The 21,970-nt window shown below is 38.5% G+C and overlaps 1 protein-coding gene across 1 annotated transcript in view; it reads left to right on the top strand.

Moving 5' to 3' along the window:
• The first annotated feature begins 620 nt into the window (after nucleotides 1–620).
• LOC117536366 overlaps nucleotides 621–21,970 on the top strand; it is a 31,627-nt gene continuing 10,277 nt past the window's right edge. Inside the window, exons 1-24 of the mRNA XM_034201206.1 lie at nucleotides 621–783; nucleotides 1,704–1,748; nucleotides 2,190–2,482; nucleotides 3,142–3,415; nucleotides 3,640–3,668; nucleotides 4,167–4,455; nucleotides 4,686–4,714; nucleotides 5,058–5,337; nucleotides 5,589–5,632; nucleotides 5,924–6,206; nucleotides 7,133–7,161; nucleotides 7,844–8,132; nucleotides 8,360–8,388; nucleotides 9,441–9,720; nucleotides 10,074–10,117; nucleotides 10,500–10,779; nucleotides 11,632–11,660; nucleotides 12,734–13,022; nucleotides 13,251–13,291; nucleotides 19,732–20,017; nucleotides 20,261–20,304; nucleotides 20,614–20,899; nucleotides 21,457–21,485; nucleotides 21,637–21,898. Of these exons, the coding sequence (XP_034057097.1) occupies nucleotides 1,736–1,748; nucleotides 2,190–2,482; nucleotides 3,142–3,415; nucleotides 3,640–3,668; nucleotides 4,167–4,455; nucleotides 4,686–4,714; nucleotides 5,058–5,337; nucleotides 5,589–5,632; nucleotides 5,924–6,206; nucleotides 7,133–7,161; nucleotides 7,844–8,132; nucleotides 8,360–8,388; nucleotides 9,441–9,720; nucleotides 10,074–10,117; nucleotides 10,500–10,779; nucleotides 11,632–11,660; nucleotides 12,734–13,022; nucleotides 13,251–13,291; nucleotides 19,732–20,017; nucleotides 20,261–20,304; nucleotides 20,614–20,899; nucleotides 21,457–21,485; nucleotides 21,637–21,898 (3,751 nt within the window). The 5' untranslated portion in view covers nucleotides 621–783; nucleotides 1,704–1,735. The remainder of the gene's footprint in view (nucleotides 784–1,703; nucleotides 1,749–2,189; nucleotides 2,483–3,141; nucleotides 3,416–3,639; nucleotides 3,669–4,166; nucleotides 4,456–4,685; nucleotides 4,715–5,057; nucleotides 5,338–5,588; nucleotides 5,633–5,923; nucleotides 6,207–7,132; nucleotides 7,162–7,843; nucleotides 8,133–8,359; nucleotides 8,389–9,440; nucleotides 9,721–10,073; nucleotides 10,118–10,499; nucleotides 10,780–11,631; nucleotides 11,661–12,733; nucleotides 13,023–13,250; nucleotides 13,292–19,731; nucleotides 20,018–20,260; nucleotides 20,305–20,613; nucleotides 20,900–21,456; nucleotides 21,486–21,636; nucleotides 21,899–21,970) is intronic.

Raw genomic sequence — 21,970 nt, 5'->3', positions numbered from 1 at the left:
TGCAGCTATGTAATGTTTGTGTGACGACTGAGTCTGGCAGAGTCAGTGACATTCTTTAAAATACTGGTAAGAATGTATCTGTTTAAAACAGCTTTTTATTTTGTTTTATAAACCATTTTATTTCCAATATGTCCTTTCTGCTCTATTGTTTTTGTCATTTGTTTTATTAATATTATGGTTGGGCTTTTTATTAAGCTTTGTCTATGTAAAGCACATGTAACTTTGTTTTTAAAAGTGCTGTATAGAAAGTGCATATTATGTGCTGGTTATATTCAGTCCACAATAGCTCTTCTTTAATATAGGAGTTCACGGCTTCGGCATGAAAGACAACTCTGCCTGTTTTAAACTTCATGTTGAGTATGATACATATTGTGAGTCTGTATAATTGTTTTCTATTGTTTTAATTTTGACAGTGGAGTACTCACAAGGTACACAGTAATGATTCATCATAGCACTTGTGGGAGTACTCTAACAACTAGTACTGATTCCTACAGTATCAATATCTTTAAGAATGTAAGGCAGAATGTTTTTTCATCCCTCATAATTTAATATCATTGTTATTGTTAAAAGATAGGCTAGTTCAACAATGTTCAGGAAAAAGGGCGGTGGTTTGAGCAGTAAAGAGAACCACGTCACTTCAGAGAAAAGGACACACACGTTTAACTTCGGCTTCAGGAAACTGAACGAGAGGTAGAAATGTGGCGGGATTTAAACTTTTCATAAAGTTTAAAGATACTGAAAGATATTGAGAAGCAGACTGAGGGAGAAAGAGAGAAACATCCGGTGAGTTTTATCTCTACGTGCAGCACGAACAAGTGTAACGTTCACGAGACAGATCAACTGGTGTCCCGCAGTTATTGAACATTAATGGATCTTTTTGCTTTCACTTTAACCTTTCTGCGTTTTCTTTGAGCTAATGACATGTAAAATGGACATTTTGGTTATATTATTCAGTCACTACACATTCACTTAATAACTGTCTCACTGACATATCGCTTCTGGTTTTTTAGGGTTCCGTTTCCTGACGTATAGTTTTACAAAATACGTCTGAAACTGTTATGGCAGGTTTCATGTGTTAGAAAATTACAAAAAAGCTACTTTTAGTATTGTGGAGTTTGTGCTGCGTGGCAATTACCTTTTCTTGGGCTGTAAAGCTTTTAACCTATAAATACATGGATTAACAAAGCAGTTTTTAATTTATTGGAGAATTAGTACTTGCTCGAGCCATTTTTAAATAACAAAATGGCAAACAATCTGTTGTGTTAGCTTCTCAAATTATTTCCGAAATAGTTTTATATCATTGGAAATTGAGCATCTTTAGATTTGGACTGAATTAGCTCAACATTTTTCGTTAAGCTACCACAAACTGATGTTCCTTTCATGATGGCTCAACGCTGTGCATGAGAAGTTCTTAAAGAGCCTTTCACTTTACTTGTAGCTTTTTTTTTTTTTTTTATCATGGCTTTATTGTCTGTTTCTGATTCACACATGTCTTCATAATACTTTTTTTTCTTTGGCTAAACATTTGGAGTTGTCATTAAACTGAGCCTCACAATGTGTGGTGTAGCCTAAGCTAGTTTTAATTATTCATTTCTTAGTGTGGGGACCGTTAAAGAAAGACCGCATTTTGTTTCTCTTTCGTGAATGTATAAGAGACAACAGAGGTATGTGTAAAGTCTAACAACAATACCTTTTTTTAACAGCTCCTTAATCCTCGGCAGCACCTGATCTAAACATGATGGAGGAAGGTAGGTCCACAGGTATTACAGCATGTAGGCCTACACAGTATTTTAGTTTGAGTTAAGGTTGGCTACAACAAGCTGAGTTTAAAAGCAGAATCTGACTGGAAAACGTATTTCCTTCTGTTTTATCATGTAGGAAATTCTTCACTCGACTTACTCAATACTTCAATAGCATATTGTCCACTAATCAGTTAGTTTGGTTATTGGGTTGTTTTTACCGGACCACGGATCTTTATAACTTAATTTTTTAAACATACAGAATCACCACATTAAACGTGTTTTTACCAGAGATGTGCTCCTTAGTTTCTTAGAAGTAATTCATTCAGAGTAAAAGTACATTTTCCGGTTTTGTAATATTAGATGAATTTGAGGTTTTACCACTTTTTATTAAATATATCGTGATGCATATTATCTCCAAGCTAACCACTTTGCCTTTTCTTTCCTCAGTGCTATTTGTGGATAAACATCATATAGCACTAGTCCAGAGAGTAAAAAACATTGAACCAATTCTGGATGGACTGCTCTCATATAAAGTTATCAAAAGAGAACATTATGAGGAAATCCTATCCCTCCATGGCCCTCGGGAGAAGATGAGGGCTCTCCTAAGTGGGCCTTTGAGAGTCTGTGGACCTGGAGGAAAAGAGATATTCTACAAACTGCTGAGAGAACATGAGTCACATCTCCTCGATGACCTTTGTGATGACTCTGAGAAATATAAGAAGAATAAGAAAGACATGGAGGTGAGTACATATTTAGTTTTGAAAAGGATTCTAATGAAAGTTTGGATATCATATGGTGTGCCGCTCATATAATCACTGCTTTTGAGATGCAATTGGTGTATGCAATAGAGAGTAAAAATATTAATGACTCTAAGCCAAATATTTAAAACAACATTAGTTATCTTAACTCACCTTGATCTGGCAAATGTTTCTGAAATCGATGAGGAAATCCTTCACTGAGAAACAATATTCTGTAACCTGATATTATTTTCAAACATGATTTAAAATGATTGACAACATTTAAAATCATCCACTGACCCATTGGGCCCTGTGTGGAAGAATGGGTATTCCTTAACCCAACAACTATTTATTTAGATTTGGGACAAAAATCCACTTGAGTACAAAAATAAACAGATTTTGAATTTGGTGGAAAAATGCCATGGGATTAAAATGATTAATGATAAAGATATGACATTTTGGATCGCCATGGATGTAAACTGCCACTTTTTGTGAAGGCATACAACCGCAATGCAGTAAATCGAGTTTTGAATACAATCTAAAAGTTAATCTTGGTGATAGAAATAAGAAGAGACTCAGTCTCTGATCTTGGATGTGAATCACACACATAACCTACATCCTATCCTGCATACACTCTAAGATATCTCCTTTAAACTTTACAGGTAGAAAGCATGATGGCTCAGAAGAGACTTCTTGAATCATTGAATGATTTGAGTTCAGATGAGCTTAACCAATTCAAGTCACTCATTGAATTAGAGGAAAGTTTCCCACTGATCCTAAGGGGTCGACTCAAAGCGGCAAACACAGATGAAACAGTGGATCTGATGGTGAAGACGTTCAGCGGAAAGTGTGTGAATATGATCAAAACGGTTTTAAAGAAGATGAACAGGACTGATCTGGTGCAGAGATTGTCAGACATCAGCTCAGGAACCAAAGGTAAGAGAAACAAGACAGAAATATGTGAAAATATACATTTCTATTTCATAAAAATATTGTTTATGTATATTCCGATACCAAATGTATCTTAAGCCATTGAACAGTGTTAGAATATCTTTAAGTGGATATATAAATAATTATACTGTCACTGTTGAGGAGGTTAGTGTGTCACATTGGGATGAAATAAATGAAATGGGCCTTTTTCCTTTTTTTATTATCCTCAGAGGAACCGCTTCCTTCTCTGATCCAGAGCGTGAGTAATGTCCCATCAATTTCACACAGTGCAGCCTTGACTCAGTAGAATCTTCATCCTGAACTTCATTTTTTTGTCCCAGATAGATAATCTGATCATGCCAAATTAGTTACACAAACATTCTTAGCCATTAATCTTATCTATATAGTATTTGTTCAAATACAAAAAAAAGAGAAACTGGTTAAAAATGGACTCTGTTGTAAAATCAAGAGGCTTATCGCAGTTTTTCTACCACAGCCTTTGAAAGAGTTACCCAGGAATTAAAATAAAGTAATTAATCAAACACCCAATTTATACAAAGATAAAATGGTTCTGTGATGAATTGGATGAACAATATAAAGTGTACTGATACGTTGTGCGTGTCATGACTGATGTTCTCTTACCACATCCACTCTTGTAAAACACTGAAACTGATGAGATGAAATCAAAATAATCTGTAATCATTCCAGCTGAGAAATTGCTCTTTTGCCCCATTAACGTCTCCTTTGATTTTACCAGGTGGAAACGATGGCGTCTGTCATAGAGCTGCTTCTGGAAACACTGAAAGATTTGAGTGACCAGGATTTAGAGAGTTTTAAGAGGGTCCTGAATCAAATTCTCTCTGACAGAGGCTACCCAGACATCTCATCAAGGTGGCACATGATGAGAGACAGGCAGAACATGGTGTTTTATTTGGTGCAAGATCACAGCCAGCACAGACTGCTGGAGATGACCACTGAGGCTTTTGAGAAGATGAACAGGACTGATCTGGTGCAGAGGCTGTCACAAAGCAGCTCAGGACCCAAAAGTAACACAAATAAAACACAAAGATCTTTAAATCATCAAGCCTGTTCATCCTAAGTTAATAAGCTCTGTATTCTTCTTTTTAAATTATAAATATAGATGAAACGTATATTTATAATGTATTTATATCCTAGTGTACAAAGTATGTTTTATGACTAATCAGAACAATGATTAATATTTTGGGAGAGGGTAAAATGTATTGAGTTGGTTTATCTCCACCTCTTTTCTCTTCAGAGGCACAGCGACCTGCAGTGATCCAGAAAGTAAGTAATGTCACATCTGTCTGACTTTCTACAACACACCTTTCCTTCAACAGGTAATGATATGACCCAAACACATGATTGACTTATCTATGATGATCTGTCTGTCTGTCTGTCTGTCTGTCTGTCTGTCTGTCTGTCTGTCTGTCTGTCTGTCTGTCTGTCTGTCTGTCTGTCTGTCTGTCTGTCTGTCTGTCTGTCTGTCTGTCTGTCTGTCAAACCCAACAACAACTAACCAGTTCATAGAGTTAAAGGGAAAACATTAACAGTGATGAGATGCAAATAGACACATTTGTAATCGTCCAAGAGGAATATACACGTCTAATGAATGTATTGATTATTTCAGGTAGCAACAATGGCAGCTGTTAAACATCTGCTTTTGGAAACTCTGAATGATTTGAGAAACAAGGATTTAGAGAAATTCAAGCAGACCCTGGATTTAATTGTCTCCAAGAAGAAGCCGGGATATGTTTCATGTAGATCCTCACCAAGCAGAGCTCAAACAGTGAAACAGATAATACAGATCTTCGGCCAACAGTGTGTAGAGATAACCATGGAGGTTTTGAAGAACATTAACAGGAATGATCTGAGGCAGAGGTTGACAAAGCCCAGCTCAGAACTCAAAGGTAAGACAAAGAAGAAAAAAAACATTTTATAAATCATAATGAAAAAGTAATTGTCTAACCTCGGTGTCATCATCAATGTGAAATATAAAAAAAACTTGGCACAGGAATCAATGCAAAAATTAAAGAAATATTAAAATACCAACAGACCAGAGTCTCAACAAGAACCAGAATGTTTTAAGTTGAAGTAGTTTAGTTTAGTTTAGTTGCTGGGATCTTGTGTGTTAGACATTCACTTTATTTTCTCTCTTCAGAGATGTACTCTGTGGATGAACATCGACCTGCACAGTCCGAGGGAGTGAGTCTGACTTTACACATCACAGCTTGCATTCAATAGATGCAAGTTGTTAACCATATCCATCTTGAACATAAAAATGATGAAACCAAACCATTTTTAAGGTTGATCTCTTCCGTCAAAATGATTTTTGTTTCACTGATGTTATGATCAAATGAACTTGAGAGATCTTCTCAAAATTGTAGAAAACCCTCTTGTCTGAAACACTGACTTTGATAAAATGAAAACAAAGTCATATTTATTTCCATAGAGATAACACCTTTGCTTACCGTACACATCTGTTTATTTGTTCAGGTACAAATTGCAGCAGTAAAACCGATCCTTTTGAAAACTCTTAAGGATTTGAGTGACCATGAGCTCGACAGATTTCAGTGGTTGCTGCCCTTCACGTACTTCCAGAAGAGCATATACTTCTGTTATGGATATCCCAATTGGACAGAAAGTGCTCTCCAGCTAGTGGATCAGATGATTGAGACCTGTGGTCCGCAGTCTGTGGAGGTGACCAGGGAGGTTTTAATGGATCTGGACAGAACTGATCTAGTGGAGAGATTATCAGAGACTATCTTAAGACTCAAAGGTAAGAGAAAGAAAACTAAAACTGCTACAGTACACACTCATCTGTGTGTCATGGATGTGTAATCCTCTATGGGAATAATAAAGGTATTCTGATTCTGATTAATACATATATTTTAGAGTAATAGTCATGAGTTTTTGTAATGTTTGCAATGCTTTTGTATTGGAGTGTTTTTGATTTTAAGGAAAAGTTCACCAACAAAATGACCAGTTGTTCTGTTTTACATTTACTTCACCCTGAGTTCTCTTTAATTGTTGAAGACATCTGTTTTATTGCTTGCCTCCTCTGTGAGTCACAAATAAAACAATGGAGAAAGTCTTTATGAATGGAAGTAAATGGGGGCGTGTTTAATAACAGTTCAACTTGATCAAAACAACCTAACCTCTAAAACACTTCTGCATCAACAGTCTCATACTTGCACGTGGAGTACCCGTCTGTGCCTTGAAATGCTTAAAACAGGAAGGTTTAGTGAAAATGCATGTCTTAAGGAAGTAGTTAGCTCGTGCCAGGATAAATGAGACTTGGATTCTACTGCACGAGTTGTGAGAGTTTGTAAATAGATGTTTTATATAGTTTTAGTTATAAAGTTAATAAAGTTGTTCTGTTGTTAAACACAGCTCCCTATTAATCAATACTTTTGTCTGTTTTGTTTCTTGAAGAATTAAAGGTAACAAGGCAGGAGTCATTTCTATTAAAAGGTCATTTTGTGGGTGCAGTGTTCCTTTAATGGGTGTTACTAATATAATGTCAAACCTCTCACTCTTTGTGATTGATTTGAATGATGCCAGCATGAACCATATTTGAGTGTTATTTAGTTGAATTATTCATATTACGTTATTTTTTTCAAAAGTAACTCAATCTGACTAAAGTTGTCCATAGTCTGATTTTGAATCAGTCGTGTGCTCTTTTTCTTTTTTTCTTCTCTTCAGAGAAATGGCTTCCTTCACTGATCCAGAGAGTGAGTAATGTCCCATCACTCTGACTCCACCCAGTGCAGCTTTGACTCAGTAGATTTAGAAGACTGAAAATAATCTCCACCCTGAACATTATTCATGATACAAACCTTTTCTGGTCTCGGATACTTTTCTTACAGAAATAATCTGATCACGCCAATTTAGGAACACATACTGTAGGTTCTAGACATCAATGTTATTTATGAGTAGTGTTAATAATTTGTGTTACGTCTGTCTGGAGGGGAAATTATAGCACATTCTTCATGAGTTGTTTTTCTAACATTCAGAAAGAGAAATTCACAATACTGATTCAAAAATAAAGATAGTGATTCTTACTCTTTAATAACAAAATAAAAAGATGCAACTGGTTAAACTGCCACTCAGTTGCTAAATCAAGACGCCTGACGTAATTATTCTACCACAGACTTTGAAAGAGTTACCCAGGAGGTCAAATAAAGTCATGGATCAAACACACCGTTTATACAAAAAGAAAATGGTTTTGTGATGAATTAGATAAACAATAATAATTGCACTTATACATTGTGAGTGACATGGCTGATGTTCTCTTACCACATCCACTCTTGTAAAACACTGAAACTGACGAGATGTAAACACAAAATAATCTGTAATCATTCCAGCTGAGAAACTGCTATTTTGCTCCATTAACGTCTCCTTTGATTTTACCAGGTGGAAACGATGGCGTCTGTCATAGAGCTGCTTCTGGAAACACTGAAAGGTTTGAGTGACCAGGATTTAAAGAGTTTTAAGAGGGTCCTGATTGAAATTATCTCTGGCAAAGGCTACCCAGACATCTCACCAAGGTGGCACAGGATGATAGACAGGCAGGACATGGTGTTTTATTTGGTGCAAGATCACAGCCAGCACAGACTGCTGGAGATGACCACTGAGGCTTTTGAGAAGATGAACAGGACTGATCTGGTGCAGAGGCTGTCACAAAGCAGCTCAGGACCCAAAAGTAAGACAAATAAAACAAACATCTTTAAATCATCAACCCTGTTTATCCTAAGTTAATAAACTCTGTAATCTTCTTTTTAAATTATAAATATAGATGAAACGTATATTCTAATGTATTTATATCCTAGTGTACAAAGTATGTTTTATGACTAATCAGAACAATGATTAATATTTTGGGAGAGGGTAAAATGAATTGAGTTGGTTTATCTCCACCTCTTTTCTCTTCAGAGGCACAGCGACCTGCAGTGATCCAGAAAGTAAGTAATGTCACATCTGTCTGACTTTCTACAGCACACCTTTCCTTCAACAGGTAATGATATGACCCAAACACATGATTGACTTATCTATGATGATCTGTCTGTCTGTCTGTCTGTCTGTCTGTCTGTCTGTCTGTCTGTCTGTCTGTCTGTCTGTCTGTCTGTCTGTCTGTCTGTCTGTCTGTCTGTCTGTCTGTCTGTCTGTCTGTCTGTCTGTCTGTCTGTCTGTCTGTCTCTGGAAAACGTTAACAGTGATGAGATGCAAATAGACACATTTGTAATTGTCCAAGAGGAATATACCAGTGGCGAACCGTGTCTATCACAACTGGACCTTTTGTAGACACACACACCCGCCGCTGCCGCTGTCGCTGTCGCTGCCCCCCCCCCCCCCTCCGCCGCATTATAATGTCCGTCTTTTCACTGAATTGTCGTCTTGAAAAGGATACTCACAACAATTCCGCAACAACTTCATCTTCACCTGTTGCACTTGTCATTTCAACGTTAAAAACAATAAAACGGCATGAATTGCTTCGTCGCATTTATCTAGATCCTCTGTCTCGAGCCAGTTAACCAGCGGGCCTTCTAGAATACCCTGGAATCGAGGGGAACTCTGAAAGAACACGCCCATTGGCTACAAATCAATATATGATTGGTTGACCAAACTGTCAGTCCAAACGTACGCTCTCATTCAGTGCAACGGCCAGCAGGACATTCGATCAAGGATGTAGAATACCTTGTTGAAGGATATTCTACCCAGAGACCCAGAACGAGATCTGATTGGTTGCTTTCTTTTCTAACAGAAAACCACTGAAATGCGTAGTGCATGGTCCGAGAAGGACAAACAAATCAACGTAACACTTTAATATTACAGATCAACAACACAGATACGATTCTCGTTTATTCATTTTATTACATTTTATTTATATAATTAAATCGATATTTTGTTTGTTTTATCTGAGTGTTCCAGGGTATTCTCTGAATACCTTGAAGGCCCTGACGGTTCGCCACTGGAATATACACACGTCTAATGATGAATGTATTGATTATTTCAGGTAGCAACAATGGCAGCTGTTAAACATCTGCTTTTGGAAACTCTGAATGATTTGAGAAACGAGGATTTAGAGAAATTCAAGCAGACCCTGGATTTAATTATCTCCAAGAAGAAGCCAAGATATTTTCCAGTGATTTGGGGTTCCTCACCAGGCAGAGCTCAAACAGTGGAAAAGATAATAGAGATCTTCGGCCAACAGTGTGTAGAGATAACCATGGAGGTTTTGAAGGACATTAACAGGACTGATCTGAGGCAGAGGTTTACAAACTTAGAACTCAAAGGTAAGACAAAGAAGAAAACAATTAACATAAACAAGTGTGTCATAAACATTACGTCACATACATCATATATTTTCTCAGCGACATCATCAATGTTAAATATAAAACAAACTTGGAACAGGAATCAATGCAAACATTAAATAAATAATGATATGACCAACAGGCACATTGTCTCAACAAGAAATATTGTGTTAAAATGCTTTAGATTGTGACAGTGTTAATTATTGATGTACATTCATTTTATTTTCATTTGTTTCCGTTTAAAGTAAGTAAGCGTAATTAAAGTTGATTATATTCTCTTATGTTAAATGAGTTTTCAATCCTCTGAGTCATTTAAATGTATTTTCTCTCTTCAGAGATGTACTCTGTGGATGAACATCGACCTGCACAGTCCGAGGGAGTGAGTCTGACTTTACACATCACAGCTTGCATTCAATAGATGCAAGTTGTGAACCATATCCATCTTGAACATAAAGATGATGATGCAAACCAAACCATTTTTAAGGTTGATCTTTTCCGTCAAAATGATTTTTCTTCCACTGATGTTATGATCAGATTAGCAGACTGAAGTCTGAACACTCATATACAAATGTGCATTAGTCAAGAAAACAGATAAACATATTTAATAGAACAGATGTTAGTGTGTCTTTGACTTGAGAGATCTTGTAAACATTTTATAAAATCCTCTTGTCTGAAACACTGACTGACGAAATGAATACAAAGTAATATTCATTTCCATAGAGAAATAGCACCTTTTCTTACACATCCGTTACATTTTTCAGGCACCAATTGCAGCAATGAAAGAGATCCTTAAAACTCTTAAGGATTTGAGTGGCGATGAGCGCTACAGATTTAAGTGGTATCTGCCCTTCACGTACTTCCAGAAGAGCATATCCTCCTTTCAGGGATATCCCAATTGGACAGAAAGTGCATCCCAGCTAGTGGATCAGATGGTGGAGACCTGTGGTCCGCAGTCTGTGGAGGTGACCAGGGAGGTTTTAATGGACCTGAACAGAACTGATCTAGCAGAGAGATTGTCAGAGACTATCTTAAGACTCAAAGGTAAGAGAAAGAAAACAAAAACTGCTACATCACACAGAAGAGTTAATAGTCATGAGTTTTTGTAATGTTTGCAATGCTTTTGTATTTGAGTTTTTTGGATTTTAAGGAATAGTTCACCTACAAAATGACCAGTTGTTTTGTTTTACATTTACTCACCCTGAGTTCTCCATAATTGTTGAAGACATCTGTTTTATTGCATGCCTCCTCTGTGAGTCACAAATAAAACAATGGAGAAAGTCTTTATGAATGGAAGTAAATGGGGGCGTGTTTAATAACAGTTCAACTTGATCAAAACAACCTAACCTCTAAAACACTTCTGCATCAACAGTCTCATACTTGCACGTGGAGTACCCGTCTGTGCCTTGAAATGCTTAAAACAGGAAGGTTTAGTGAAAATGCACGTTTTAAGGAAGTAGTGAACTCGTGCCAGGATAAATGAGACTTGGATTCTACTGCACGAGTTGTGTGGGAGTTTGTAAATAGATGTTTTATATAGTTTTAGTTATAAAGTTAATAAAGTTGTTCTCTTGTTAAACACAGCTCCCTATTAATCAATACTTTTGTCTGTTTTGTTTCTTGAAGAATTAAAGGTAACAAGGGAGGAGTCATTTCTATTAAAAGGTCATTTTGTGGGTGCAGTGTTCCTTTAATGGGTGTTAATAATATAATGTCAAACCTCTCACTCTTTGTGATTGATTTGAATGATGCCAGCATGAACCATATTTGAGTGTTATTTAGTTGAATTATTCATATTACGTTTTTTTTTTCAAAAGTAACTCAATCTGACTAAAGTTGTCCATAGTCTGATTTTGAATCCGTCGTGTGCTCTTTTTCTTTTTTTCTTCTCTTCAGAGAAATGGCTTCCTTCACTGATCCAGAGAGTGAGTAATGTCCCATCACTCTGACTCCACCCAGTGCAGCTTTGACTCAGTAGATTTAGAAGATTGAAAATAATCTCCACCCTGAACATTATTCATGATACAAACCTTTTTTGGTCTCGGATAGTTTTCTTACAGAAATAATCTGATCACGCCAAGTTAGGAACACATACTGTAGGTTCTAGGCATCAATGTTATTTATGAATAGTATTAATAATTTGTGTTACGTCTGTCTGGAGGGGAAATTATAGCACATTCTTCATGAGTTGTTTTTCTAACATTCAGAAAGAGAAATTAACAATACTGAGGTAAAAATAAAGATAGTGATTCTTACTCTTCAATAACAAAATAAAAAGATGCAACTGGTTAAACTGCCACTCAGTTGCTAAATCAAGACGCCTGACGTAATTATTCTACCACAGCCTTTGAAAGAGTTACCTAGGGGGTCAAATAAAGTAATTAATCAAACACGCCTTTATACAAAAAGAAAATGGTTTTGTGATGAATTGGATGAACAATATAAAGTGTACTGATACGTTGTGGGGACATGGCTGATGTTCTCTTACCACATACCCTCTTGTAAAACACTGAAACTGACGAGTTATAAACAAAAAATAATCTGTAATCATCCCAGCTGAGAAATTTCTCTTTTGCCCCAATACGATATGATATTACTTTATTTGTCAGATCAAGTCTGAAATTTGACTTGCGTCACAGCAGCTCCATGTCCAACATCAACAGACAAATACGGCACAATCAGTGAGATAAAACATGCTCAGCGTGCATTTGACCTGGGATTTAGCTCTGTATTTACTGTGAGGATTGACTGATGCACAAAGGAGTGCTTCAGTCTGACTTTATTGAATCGTGGGACCCTGTATCTCCGATTAGATGGTAGAAGTTCATATTCACTGTTCAGAACATGGTTTGGGTCAGAGGTTATGTTGTTGGACAGCCTCACTAGGTTGTTATGATAGGCTGAGTCATAGAGTCTCTGATAGGGTTGACCAACAATCTTTGAGCAGATTTTTAACAGGTGGAGCAGTTTTGATTAACATCTCCTTTGATTTTACCAGGTGGAAACGATGGCGTCTGTCATAGAGCTGCTTCTGGAAACACTGAAAGATTTGAGTGACCAGGATTTACAGAGTTTTAAGATGGTCCTGAGTCAAATTCTCCCTGACAAAGACTACCCAGACATCTCATCAAGGTGGCTAATGATGAGAGACAGGCAGGACATGGTGTTTTATTGGGTGCAAGATCACAGCCAGCACAGACTGCTGGAGATGACCACTGAGGCTTTTGAGAAGATGAACAGGACTGATCTGGTGCAGAGGCTGTCACAAAGCAGCTCAGGACCCAAAAGTAAGACAAATAAAACAAACATCTTTAAATCATCAAACCTGTTTATCCTAAGTTAATAAGCTCTGTAATCTTCTTTTTAAGTTATAAATATAGATGAAACGTATATTTATAATGTATTTATATCCTAGTGTACAAAGTATGTTTTATGACTAATCAGAACAATGATTAATATTTTGGGAGAGGGTAAAATTAATTGAGTTTGTTTATCTCCACCTCTTTTCTCTTCAGAGAAACACTCAGAGGCACAGCGACCTGCAGGGATCCAGAAAGTAAGTAATGTCATCTGACGTCTGACTTTCTATATATGACCCAAACACATGATTGACTTATCTATGATGATCTGTCTCTCTGTCTGTCTGTTTGTTTGTCAAACACAACAACTAACCAGTTTATAAGGCAAGGCAAGTTTATTTATAGCACCTTTCAACACAAGGCAATTCAAAGTGCTTTACAAAAATGAAAGACATTAAGAGCATTAAGAAACTATTCTAAAATGATATCTAGAAACACTAATTTAAAAGCAATGATATAAAATGACATTTAAAAACACTAATTTAAAAGCAAAGATAAAATGCAAAGATAATAAAAGTTACAGTGCAGTTTAAGATATGAATATTTCAATTAAAAGCAGCGGCAAAAAGAAAAGTCTTCAGCCTGGATTTAAAAGTAGTCAGAGTTGCAGTGGACCTGCAGGTTTCTGGGAGTTTGTTCCAGATATTTGGAGCATAATAACTGAACGCTGCTTCTCCATGTTTAGTTCTGACTCTGAGGACAGAAAGCTGACCAGTCCCTGAAGACCTGAGAGATCTGGATGGTTCATAATTTAGCAGGAGGTCAGAAATGTATTTCGGGCCTAAACCATTCAAAGCTTTATAAACCAGCAGCAGTATTTTGAAATCTATTCTTTGACACACAGGAAGCCAGTGTAAAGACTTCAGAACAGGAGTGATGTGATCCACTTTCTTAGTGTTAGTGAAGACTCGAGCAGCAGCGTTCTGAATTAGCTGCAGCTTTCTAATAGATGTTTTAGTGAGACCTGTGAAGACACCATTACAGTAGTCCAGTCTACTGAAGATAAAAGCATGGACAAGTTTTTCCAAATCCTGCTGTGACATTAGTCTTTTAATCCTAGATATATTCTTTAGGTGATAGTAGGCTGATTTAGTAACTGTTTTAATGTGACTGTTGAAACTCAGGTCAGAGTCCATGACTACACCTAGATTTATGGCTTTATCTGTTGTTTTGAACATTGCAGACTGAAGCTCAGCGCTAACTTTTATATGTTCTGCCTTGGCTCCAAAAACCATTACCTCAGTTTTATCTTTGTTTAATTGGAGAAAGTTCTGACGCATCCAGTCATTGATTTGTTCAATGCACTTATTCAGTGTTTGAATTGGAGCATAGTCTCCTGGTGAAATTGTTACGTACATTTGTGTGTCATCCGCATAGCTATGGTAACTTATGTTGTAGTTTTTCATTATCTGAGCCAGTGGTAGCATGTAGACGTTAAAGAGAAGAGGCCCCAAGATGGAGCCTTGAGGAACCCCACATGTCATATTTGTCAACTCAGATGTGTATTTACCTATAGAAACAAAGTTTTTTCTGTCCTTTAAGTAGGATTCAAACCAATTTTAGAACTGTTGCCGAAAGTCCCACCCAGTTTTCCAGTCAGTCTAGTAATATGCTGTGGTCAACAGTGTCAAACGCAGCACTGAGATCTAATAATACTAACACTGAAGTTCTGCCACTGTCTGTGTTTAAGTGGGTGTCATTGAAGACCTTTACAAGAGCAGTCTCAGTGCTGTGGTTTGGACGAAAGCCTGACTGTGACACATCGAAACAGTTATTCAAATGCCAGAAATTACTCAACTGTTGAAAAACTACTTTTTCAATGATTTTACCTAGAAATGGGAGGTTTGATATGGGCCTGTAATTGTTAATTACTGAAGCATCTAGATCAGGGGTGCCCACACTTTTTTGGCTGGTGAGCTACTTTTGAAATGACCAGCTCACCGAGGTCTCCCAACCAAAAATAAAATCCCAAATGGCAAGGGTTGCTGAATAACACGTTTTATTTATACATGGGATAACTACAATAGGGCTGCAACAAACGACTAATTTGATAATCGATGAATCTATCGATTAATGAAACGATTAATCAACTATTCGGACTATTACTGTATGCCTTGCACAATTTCTCAAACACTCTTATTTAGCCATCAACTTTTAGATTTAACTTGAGGTTGTTTTAGGCATGTGGAAACTAACAATGAAGACAATAAAGATGAATACTTGATTCTAATCTACACACATACAAGTATTTAACTGAAGTTACACAACAAATAATAATAATAATAATAAATGATATTTATATAGCGCCTTTCAAGGGACCCAAGGTCGCTGTATATGGTGGACAAACAGACAATCAATGGGCAAACCAAATAAATAAATAAAGGAAGCCGGGGGACCAGAAAAGGGCTAGGGCCCGAAGGCCAGGGTGAACAGGTGTGTTCTTAGTGATGATTTGAAGATGTCCAGGGAGGCAGCATTACGGATCTCGGCAGGAAGTGCATTCCAGAGGGTGGGGGCCGCAACACTGAATGCCCTGTCACCAACAGTTCGGAGGCGAGAGCGGGGGATGGAGAGCAGGCTCGTGTCTGAGGACCGCAGACTCCGAGAAGGGGTGTAGGGATGGAGGAGGTCCGATAAGTGTAGCGTCTTTGGGTTCAAGAAAAGCGCTATAGAAATAAAATATATTATTATTATTATAAGTACTGGGGGGCGAGGGAATGGAGGGACTTGTACGTGAGGATGAGTGTTTTGTATTGAATCCGGGACTTGACCGGCAGCCAGTGTAGGTGGATGAGGGTGGGGGTGATATGGTGCCATGGCTTGGTGTGGGTGAGAAGCCTGGCGGCAGAGTTCTGGACGTATTGGTGCCTATCCAGAGTTTTGCTGGGAACCCCGGACAGGACTCCATTGCAATAGTCTAGACGGGATGTAATGAAGGCGTGTACAAGGGTTTCTGCCACAGAGTCAGAGAGTGAAGGCCGGATTCTGGCAATGTTTTTTAGGTGGTAGAAGGCGGATTTGGTGACAGATTTGACGTGCGCCTGGAAAGAGAGGGTGGTGTCCAGGATGACTCCCAGATTGCGGACTTCAGTGGACGGGGAGATGGATCAGCTGTCAATGGAGAGAAGCAGGTCTCCAACCTTCTGGAGCTGCGTCTTGGGAGCCACAATCATAAGCTCTGTTTTATTGCTGTTGATTTTGAGCAGGTTTGATGACATCCAGTTTTTTATGTCCTGTAGGCAGTTGACAAGGGATTGAGGGGGGAGCTGAGTGGACGGTTTGGTGCAGAGATAGAGCTGTGTGTCATCAGCATAAGAGTGAAAGCTGAGACCATGTTGGCGGATGATTTGACCAAGTGGGAGCTTTTAGATATTGAATAGGAGGGGTCCAAGCACAGAGCCTTGAGGTACACCTTGGTTGACTGGGGCGGGAGGGGAGCTGCAGTCACTGATGGTGACAAAGTTTTTCCTGTTAGACAGGTAGGACAACAGTGTTGTTGATACAGAGTTGGAGTTTATTCACACGTCACATACTACAGTGTGTAATGTTTTCAAGAAACATTGAACAGTGCTGCCACATATGACACAGGAAAAAAGAAAAGACACTGAACCCTTTCTTTGCCATTATTTAAAAATAGTATTGCTACAAAAGTATAAATTAGGCTTACTAATAAGACAACTCAGATCTGAAGCTATGGAATCTGCTGCCAAAGTGCAATAAAAAAGACAAAATTAATAGAATTTGTTGCATTTTAGTAAAGTATACAAATAAATGCCTTTTTTAAAATGGGATGCAAGCAACACTAGTTTCTTAACCTGAATTGATAATAGACAATAATCAATTTGAGTTTTTTTGAACATTTTTGTGAACAGAAATAGAGCTCTCAAAAAAAAACACAGGAATGATCAGAGAGTGCAACATCAGTCACCACAACCTTTGAGATATTCAGACCCTTTGAGATAATTAAGTCCAGAGTGTGCCACTTATTGTGCGTGGGCTCCGTCACATGCTGAGTCAGTCCATAGTTATCAAGAACACAAAACAGTTATTTAGCCCCTCTGTCCTGGGGGTTGTCAACATGGATGTTAAAATCACCAACAATGACTAGACGGTCAAAGTCAATACACACTATAGACAGCAGTTCAGTAAAGTCATCAAAAAAGCTTGCACAGTATTTGGGTGGTCTATAGATATTTAGGAACAGAGCTCGAGAGGAGCATTTCAGCTGAAGGGCCACATATTCAAAAGAAGCAAGGCTCCCATAAGATGTCTTCCTGCATTGAAGGGAATCATTGAACAGAATAGCAACTCCACCCCCTTTTGTTATGCATTATTTCCTGACTCATAAAACTGAAGTTCGGAGTTGTTGATTCGAAAAGAACAGCTGCACTGTTATTTTGATCAATCCAAGTTTCCGTTAAAAACATAAAATCGAGATTGTGCTCAGTGATAAAATCATTGATTAAAAACGTTTTTCCTGCCAAAGACCTGACATTTAATTACATTATTACATTACATTGCATTTAGCTGACGCTTTTATCCAAAGCGACTTACAATAAGTACATTCGACCAGGAAGACACAACCTTGAAGAAAACAGAATCATATAAGTACATCAGGTTTCATAGAGCCAAACATTTCAAGTGCTACTCAACTGGCTTTAGATAAGCCAGTCCTTTATTAGTATATAAGTGCTTTGTTAATAAATCTATCGCTCGAAGTGGAGTCGAAAGAGATGAGTTTTCAGTTTGCGCCGGAAGATGTGCAAGCTATCAGCTGTCCTGATGTCAATGGGGAGCTCATTCCACCATCTTGGAGCCAGGATAGCAAACCCACGTGTTTTTGCTGATGGGAACTTGGGTCCCCCTCACAGCGAGGGTATAGCGAGTCGTTTGGCTGATGCAGAGCGTAGTGCACGCGCTGGGGTGTACGGTTTAACCATGTCCTGGATGTACGAAGGGCCAGATCCATTGGCAGCATGGTGAGCAAGTACCAGTGTCTTGAAGTGGATTCTAGCAGTTACCGGAAGCCAGTGAAGGGAGCGGAGGAGCGGAGTGGTGTGGGAAAATTTAGGAAGGTTGAAGACCAGACGAGCCGCTGCATTCTGGGTGAGCTGCAGAGGTCGGATGGCACATGCAGGTAGACCAGCCAGGAGGGAGTTGCAGTAGTCTAGGCGTGAGATAACGAGAGCCTGGACCAGAACCTGCGTCGCTTTCTGTGTCAGCTGGGGACGTATCTTCCTGATGTTGTAAAGCGTGTATCTGTAATAAAAGCTAGTTTAAGTTAGTTCGATACACTATCAGTCAGATTTTTTGTGACAAGCTGTGGCTGACATGGAATCACTGCTAAATTCGATAAACTCACACAAACGTTTGAGCGCTTCCTGTTTCTAAGATTCACCGCTCTTAATCTATTACCTATCAACACAGATATCAGCAAAGCTACTGACAGGCAGGGCCCCGGCTTGTCCTGGAAAGAGTTGAGAGTGCCATACGCCCTTGAGCCTGGACCCAGCACATATCAGTTAGAGTTTGTTGCGTTTTGTACACACACATCCTTATCAGGCTTCGGAGACCGCAGATGCTGTCTTGAAGATGATGTGATGAAGATGGGGGAGATGGTGCGCGTCTCTGCTTCGGTGATTGTGGTGGGCGTCGTTGAGGGGCGGGGGTAAAGGACATGCTGCCAACCCTGCGTATCGCCTTCATGCGCTAATTGATCTCCAGGAAGGACTTGGTGCCAACTCTCTGTATCTCCTTCATGTGGTCAAACTCAAGGAGGGTGGGCGAGGGTGAAAGGGTAAACGGAGAGTAGAGATAGCTGGGGGGTGAAGGAAGAGTATCCTCAAAGGTGATAGGGGGGGTGAAGGGCGGTGGAGACGCCTTCATTTGTGTCATAGGTTTCCCATAATCAAGACATTCCTCAGGCTGGCGCAGCGATACTTTTTCAAGGTTTTCTGCGAGATGTGTTGTGTCTTTCTCTTGTTTTGATTTCTCTTGTTGCTTGTCCTTGGCAGAGGGAACAGATTGATGACGCAGGCAGTTGAATATGTTAGAGATAAACAATTTCACTCCTGTCTTGTTCAGGCAAACTCCATCTGCCTTAAAAAGATGTCTGCGGTCCCAGAAAAGTTAAAATGGACAGAATGGTCAGTACAGGCAGTTGAAAGCCATGTGTTCAGTGCAAACAATCTGCTGAATCTCTCCACTCCTCTTCTGACTGGCGGTAGAGGGCCACTGATGAACACCTCCGCATTTAGAGAGCTGACAGTTTCCAACAGACATTTAAAGTCTTCTTTCAGCACTTCTGACTGTTGTTTCACTGCAGTACCAGACTTTATCTGTTGCTAGGCCACGCTACTATAAGACTGAGGTCGTCGTAAAAATATTGAAATATGGCTGAAACACTCCATCTATTTACGAAGAATAACTGTCCCAGTGATCAGTTAATGTCCAGGAGCCGCTGCTCGAAGTTTTCAGAAAAGAAAAATAGGAAAATCAGCATAAAAAGTAAGCAGAGGCAAGAGCAAGCAGAAAAGCGTCTGCACTGTAAGAAAGCAGGAAGATTTTAGTTAAAGGGAAACATTAACTGTGATGAGATGCAAATATACATGTCTAATGAATGTATTGATTATTTCAGGTAGCAACAATGGCAGCTGTTAAACATCTGCTTTTGGAAACTCTGTATGATTTGAGAAACGAGGATCTAGAGAAATTCAAGCAGACCCTGGATTTAATTGTCTCCAAGAAGAAGCCGAGATATTTTTTTTTGATTTTGAGTTCCTCAACAAGCAGAGCACAAATAGTGGAAGAGATCATTCAGATCTTCGGCCAACAGTGTGTAGAGATAACCATGGAGGTTTTGAAAGACATTAACAGGACTGATCTGAGGCAGAGGTTGAGAAAGCCCAGCTCAGAACTCAAAGGTAAGACAAAGAAGAAGAAAAAACCTTGCATACATTTTATATTTCAGTATGAAAAAAATGAAGTATGAAGTATAAAAAAACATGGGACAGGAATCCATACAAACATTAAAGAAATAATTAAAATACCATAAAAGGCCACCGACACATAGTCTCAACAAGAAACAGAATGTTTTAAGTTGAAGTAGTTTAGTTTTGTTGCTGGGATCTTGTGTGTTAGACATTCACTTTATTTTCTCTCTTCAGAGATGTACTCTGTGGATGAACATCGACCTGCACAGTCCGAGGGAGTGAGTCTGACTTTACACATCACAGCTTGCATTCAATAGATGCAAGTTGTTAACCATATCCATCTTGAACATAAAGATGATGATGCAAACCAAACCATTTTTAAGGTTGATCTCTTCCGTCAAAATGATTTTTCTTCCACTGATGTTATGATCAGATTAGCAGACTGAAGTCTGAACACTCATATACAAATGTGCATTAGTCAAGAAAAAAGCTAAACATATTTAATAAAACAGATGTTAGTGTGTCTTTGACTTGAGAGATCTTAGAAGAAATAGCACCTTTTCTTACACATCCGTTACATTTTTCAGGCACAAATTGCAGCAGAGAAACCGATCCTTTTGGAAACTCTTAAGGATTTGAGTGTTCCTGAGCGCTACAGATTTCAGTGGTTGCTGCCGTTCACGTACTTCCAGAAGAGCATATCCTACCTCTCTTATGGATATCCCAATTGGGCAGAACGTACACTCCAGCTGGTGGATCATATGGTGGAGACCTGTGGTCCGCAGTCTGTGGAGGTGACCAGGGAGGTTTTAATGGACATGGACAGAACTGATCTAGCGGAGAGATTATCAGAGACTATCTTAAGACTCAAAGGTAAGAGAAAGAAAACAAAAACTGCTCCATCACACAGAAGAGTTAATAGTCATGAGTTTTGTATTTGTTGCAATGCTTTTGTATTTTATTTTTTTAATTTTAAGGAATAATTAACTTTAATTAATTACTCCACTGTGAGTAACAAATCAAACAATGTAGACATTTCTATGAATTTAAGTAAATCGGGGGCGTGTTTAATAACAGCACAACTATCCCAAAACAACCTCACTGTTTGAAACACTTTTGCATTAACAGTCTCATACTTTGAAATGCGTTACTCTTCTCCACACATCAGAAGTAGTGAGCTAGTGCCTGAATGAATGAGACTTTGATTATACTGCACGAGTTATGTGGGAGTTTGTAAATGAAAGTGTTATATACATGCAGTTATATAGCTTATATCGTTTTCCTGTTGTTGAACACGGCTCCCGATTATTAAAAACCTTCGATTCTTTGTGACTAGAGGAGTAAAAAAAAACAACCTTTCCTTTAAGAAGTCGTTGATAATCTGATTTTGAATCAGTCATGATGAGGCTTTTCCTTGGTTTTCTCCTTAGATAAACATCCGTCCGATCCACCGAAGGAAGTGAGTCATATCACATCAGACACACTTTACACAACACGGCTCTCATTTAGGTTTTACAGTTTGCAAATGTTGACAGTAAAGAGGTGGAAAATGTTTTCAACTAGTGGAGATATTACATTTAATTCCCTCTGATGACATTTGAATCCATTAGGAAGTAACCGTGACATCACTGGAGGAGAAGCTTCTGGAAACACTGGAAGATTTAAGTCACGGAGAGCTCGAGAAATTCAAGCGTGGCCTCCAAAGAATCTCAAGTCAGAGATTAGAGACGGCGGGGAGAGTTGAGATTGTGGATCTGATGGTGGAGATCTACGGCCAACAGTCTATGGAGGTGACAATGGAGATTTTAGAGAAGATGAAAGAAGATTATGGTCTGGAGCAAAAGTTGTCAAACATCACTTTAGGATCCAAAGGTGTGAAAAGTCAAGTGTATTTTTATTGGATTATTTCAAGCTTCCAAAAAGACATCACTCACCAGTATTTCC

This window comes from Gymnodraco acuticeps, unplaced genomic scaffold, assembly GCF_902827175.1.
Source record: "Gymnodraco acuticeps unplaced genomic scaffold, fGymAcu1.1, whole genome shotgun sequence".
NCBI lineage: Eukaryota > Metazoa > Chordata > Actinopteri > Perciformes > Bathydraconidae > Gymnodraco > Gymnodraco acuticeps.
This window is presented reverse-complemented; position numbering and strand designations above follow the sequence as displayed.